The following is a 1,837-nucleotide window of genomic DNA, read 5'->3' on the forward strand; positions in this document are numbered from 1 at the left end:
GTGTGTATATATATATATATATATATATATATATATATATATATATATATATATATATATATATATATATATATATATCCAACTTTATCCACATACATACAGTATACAGTATTTACTATATAGCAAATCTCAACTGCATGATTGCTTGTATTATCAAAATTTATACTATATTATCATCCAGCTCTAATCTTCTAAATGTGACTACAAAGGCTTGAAGATATCAAGGTATTTTTAACATTAACATGATGATTTCCTGTAAAGCTGCTTTAAAACAACGTATGTTGTGAAATGCGCTTTACAAATAAATTTGACTTGATGTGACTTACATTTTAGATTATGCTGCAGTTGTTAAAAAGTTGTACTGCAACAAGGCCTAACATGTAAACATGTGAAAAGTGTGTTGTAAATGCATTCTGTGCTTGCTGGAAAGAGCTAAATGTTAAATTTACTTTAATGTTAAAGAGCCAGGGTTTGATGGCGTCTATCTCACTGGGTCCTTTACTCAGGTCATACAGCACTAGATAGAGCGCCCTGGAGCTCATAAAGTGAGGGTGAAATCCACTGCACTCTTCACCACCTACACAACGACAGAAAGAGAAAAACCCACTATTTCCTACTGACATTGTTTTCATTTTTGGTATGTTGCTAGTATCGTGAAGATGCTTACCTGAGAACTCCCAAACATTCAGCTGCATGTTCCTCTTGTCTTTGTTTCTGATGGCCCAGTCTCTGACGCTGACGCCGACGGTGTGCTGATCAGATCGCCACTGAGAACGTTTCAGCTTCATCAGCTGATGAATCAAAGAACTTTTCCCGCTACATGGGCTGCCGACCACAATGAGTTTCATGCGGTAATACGGCACAGCTTTCTTCAGACGCTGCTGCAAGAACCTTTAAGAACCACAGCGTTCACATTCAGACTTGAATTGGTTTGACAAGGTATTTGCAATTGAAACAGGATATTTGGGCGGGGCATATTAACAGGTTCCTCTCTTTTTCAATATTCAGTAACTTTTCTCAAAACTTTAGATTCTAGAAAAACACATGCAGACAGATTTAGACCTGATGATGTCTTTGGTTTTGTTCCCAATGTGTTTGAGGTCCATCTGGAGCTGCAGACCATCTAGAGGTAGATCCCATAAATGAACCAGCTTCCCCATCTCATCAGGGAAAGAGCGCAAACCTTCATTCTGACTGACATCTAGAGATGTCAGGTCCTCCAACATACCAATCTGAGGAGGGATCTGAAGCACAAAATAATAAAACCCAAGCTTCTCAACATTTTCTAACAATTATACCCTTTCAGGCACAAAGACAGACCAAGAGTGTGATATGAATCGTACCTCAGTGAGTTTGTTGGAGTTCAAATTAAGTTTTTCCAGTCTGGCCCACTTGTACACCGGGCCGCTCAGGTCGAGCACAGAGATGTGATTATGACTGAACATCAGCTCTCTTAGGTTTACACTGACCCACAAAGCCGGTCCCGGCAGAACACTAATACTGTTATTCCTCATGTCCACCGAACGCAAACTAACCAGACAAAGAGACAGGTGAGGGAGAGGGTTCAAAACAGGTTCAACACAAGTCAAGCTTTATTAACAGATTTTAGGAAGTCTCATGTTAGTAGTATGTACAGTATAAAGTCACGGTTACAGTCGATAAAGCATGTATTTTAATGTGTATTCTGGTGGAATGACTTGCCACACAGACTTCCACTGTAAGTGCATTACTGCAGACTAATGTTTGAACAAACTTATGGATGAGTTCAAATTATTTTCAAAAGCACATAACCGATGCTGTTGATAAAGTTATATTGAAATAGGTTAATTTGAGACAC

General features: G+C 38.5%; 1 protein-coding gene across 1 annotated transcript in view; it reads right to left on the bottom strand.

Moving 5' to 3' along the window:
• The window catches only part of lrrk2 (leucine-rich repeat kinase 2), a 54,155-nt gene that overhangs the window by 24,840 nt on the left and 27,478 nt on the right, over positions 1 to 1,837 (bottom strand). Inside the window, exons 25-28 of the mRNA XM_016238547.1 lie at positions 1,344 to 1,530; positions 1,063 to 1,244; positions 668 to 891; positions 450 to 577 (exon numbers count right to left, since the gene is read on the bottom strand). Coding sequence (XP_016094033.1) covers positions 450 to 577; positions 668 to 891; positions 1,063 to 1,244; positions 1,344 to 1,530 — 721 coding nt within the window. The remainder of the gene's footprint in view (positions 1 to 449; positions 578 to 667; positions 892 to 1,062; positions 1,245 to 1,343; positions 1,531 to 1,837) is intronic.

Source organism: Sinocyclocheilus grahami, unplaced genomic scaffold (genome assembly GCF_001515645.1).
Source record: "Sinocyclocheilus grahami isolate Dianchi unplaced genomic scaffold, SAMN03320097.WGS_v1.1 scaffold543.1, whole genome shotgun sequence".
Lineage (NCBI taxonomy): Eukaryota > Metazoa > Chordata > Actinopteri > Cypriniformes > Cyprinidae > Sinocyclocheilus > Sinocyclocheilus grahami.